This window comes from Electrona antarctica (genome assembly GCF_951216825.1).
Source record: "Electrona antarctica genome assembly, chromosome: 12".
Lineage (NCBI taxonomy): Eukaryota > Metazoa > Chordata > Actinopteri > Myctophiformes > Myctophidae > Electrona > Electrona antarctica.
The window spans coordinates 18,186,149-18,188,052 of NC_136793.1; the positions used below are offsets into that span (position 1 = coordinate 18,186,149).

General features: G+C 51.4%; 1 protein-coding gene across 1 annotated transcript; it reads left to right on the forward strand.

The window, feature by feature from the left end:
* Positions 1-484: 484 nt before the first annotated feature.
* Positions 485-1,429, forward strand: LOC306933491 (GPN-loop GTPase 2-like; the record flags this gene model as incomplete). The annotated part of the gene is made up of 1 exon (XM_079515742.1): positions 485-1,429. One exon carries the CDS (start codon positions 485-487, stop codon positions 1,427-1,429), a length of 945 nt encoding a protein of 314 aa, XP_079371868.1.
* Between the last annotated feature and the right edge of the window lie 475 nt (positions 1,430-1,904).

Genomic DNA, 1,904 nt, shown 5'->3' on the forward strand with positions numbered 1-1,904 from the left:
CGTACATAATATTGGTGTCCTCCACTGCAACACCCAAATATGGACCTACATCATTGCAAGTATCGTATAACATAAACGGGACAAACCCTCCGATAAGAGCACTCTCATTAAGACCATCATTAGGGCATAGTTGGAATCAACTACATAACAGTCTAAACTGTACTGCACTGCACTGTAATCAATCCTTTGTGTAGCAGACCCCGAAGTGACCGCTTCCACACATCCAAACATACTCTATACTAAAGATATTAACCGCTGGGTTTCAAAAAGAGTGGAGAGACAATAACCTCCAGAGTAAAGGTCGACCCATACGTATTGTTGCGTTATGCTCAAGTTTAATTAACACCCAGGAATTTTCTGCGTGTGATGTCATGATTAGTTCTGTGCTCATGTGACCACTGTCTAGCACACTAACTGAGCATCTCGCCGCGTGCGCGTCAATTTCAAACCATCTCGTCTTCAGCTGAGAATGCCTCCCGCTGCCATGTCCAGCCGGCCCTCAACAACAAGCCAGACGTTACGTTTCGGCCAGGTAGTCATTGGCCCCCCGGGGTCGGGTAAGACCACGTACTGCCAGGGCATGCAGCAGGTGTTGGCTCACCTGGGACGCAAGGTGGTCGTGGTGAACATGGACCCCGCCAACGACAGGCTCCCCTACACCTGTGGCGTGGACATCTCGGAGCTGGTCACCCTGGACGACGTGATGGAGGGCCTGGAGCTGGGGCCCAACGGCGGACTGCTCTACTGCATGGAGTACCTGGAGGCCAACCTGGACTGGCTGGAGAAGAAGCTGGAGCAGCACAGGGACTGTTACGTCCTGTTCGACTGTCCAGGGCAGGTGGAGCTCTACACTCACCAGAACTCGGTAAAGAACATCTTCTCCCGGCTGGCCGAGTGGAACTTCCGATTGGCTGCGGTCCACCTGGTGGATTCTCACTACTGCGCTGACCCTGCCAAGTTCATCTCGGTGCTGTGCACCTCTCTGTCCACCATGCTGCACGTGGAGCTGCCCCACGTCAACGTTCTCTCCAAGATGGACCTGATCGAGCAGTACGGCAAACTGGCCTTCAACCTGGACTTCTACACGGAGGTCACGGACCTGACCTATCTTCTGGACCACTTGGCCACGGACCCCTTCTTTAAGAAGTTCCACCGTCTAAACAAGAAACTGGTGGAGATTGTGCAAGACTACAGCCTTGTGTCTTTTGTCCCTCTCCATGTGGAGGATAAGGAGGGCATGGCGCGGGTGTTACGGACGGTGGACAAAGCTAATGGCTACTGCTTTGGAGACCTGGAGGAGAGGAACCTGCAGGCCATGATGTCAGCCGCTGTGGGGGCGGACTTTCAGTTCAGCTCAACACTGGGACTGCACGAGAGATATGTCGAAACCAATGACAAGACAGTGGAGGACGAAATGATGGACCTGTGAATTACTCGAAATGGACAGAGAGGTATAACGTCCCTCTACTGCACTCCTCCAATACATGGCTTACCGAAACTATGTCATGTGGCAGGAGACCGTTTGTTTAGATCACCTTTAACAAAAAACCTTTGCCAGCCAAGCCATGGACTTTAATGTTTGTTTAGCGCACTAAATCATCACATGAGATGTCATAATATGGTCGATGAAAAGCACACCTGTGTGGAGTAAGTGGTGCAACACATGGGGTCCCCGGAACTTCCAGACCCACAGGACCGCGCCCAGGGTGCCGGCCCAGTTCCGGCGAGCCGCCCCGTGTCCGAAACAGTCGAGAAATGACAGAGTTATCGTATGGGGGCCCATGGTCTCGGAGTGATTTTCGTCTTTTTTTCAAATCCTCTTTTTTCATCATTTTTTACCATACTATAGCATGCAGTTTTTCATCCTTTTTAGGATTTGAAAAAAAGACGAAAATCACTCCGAG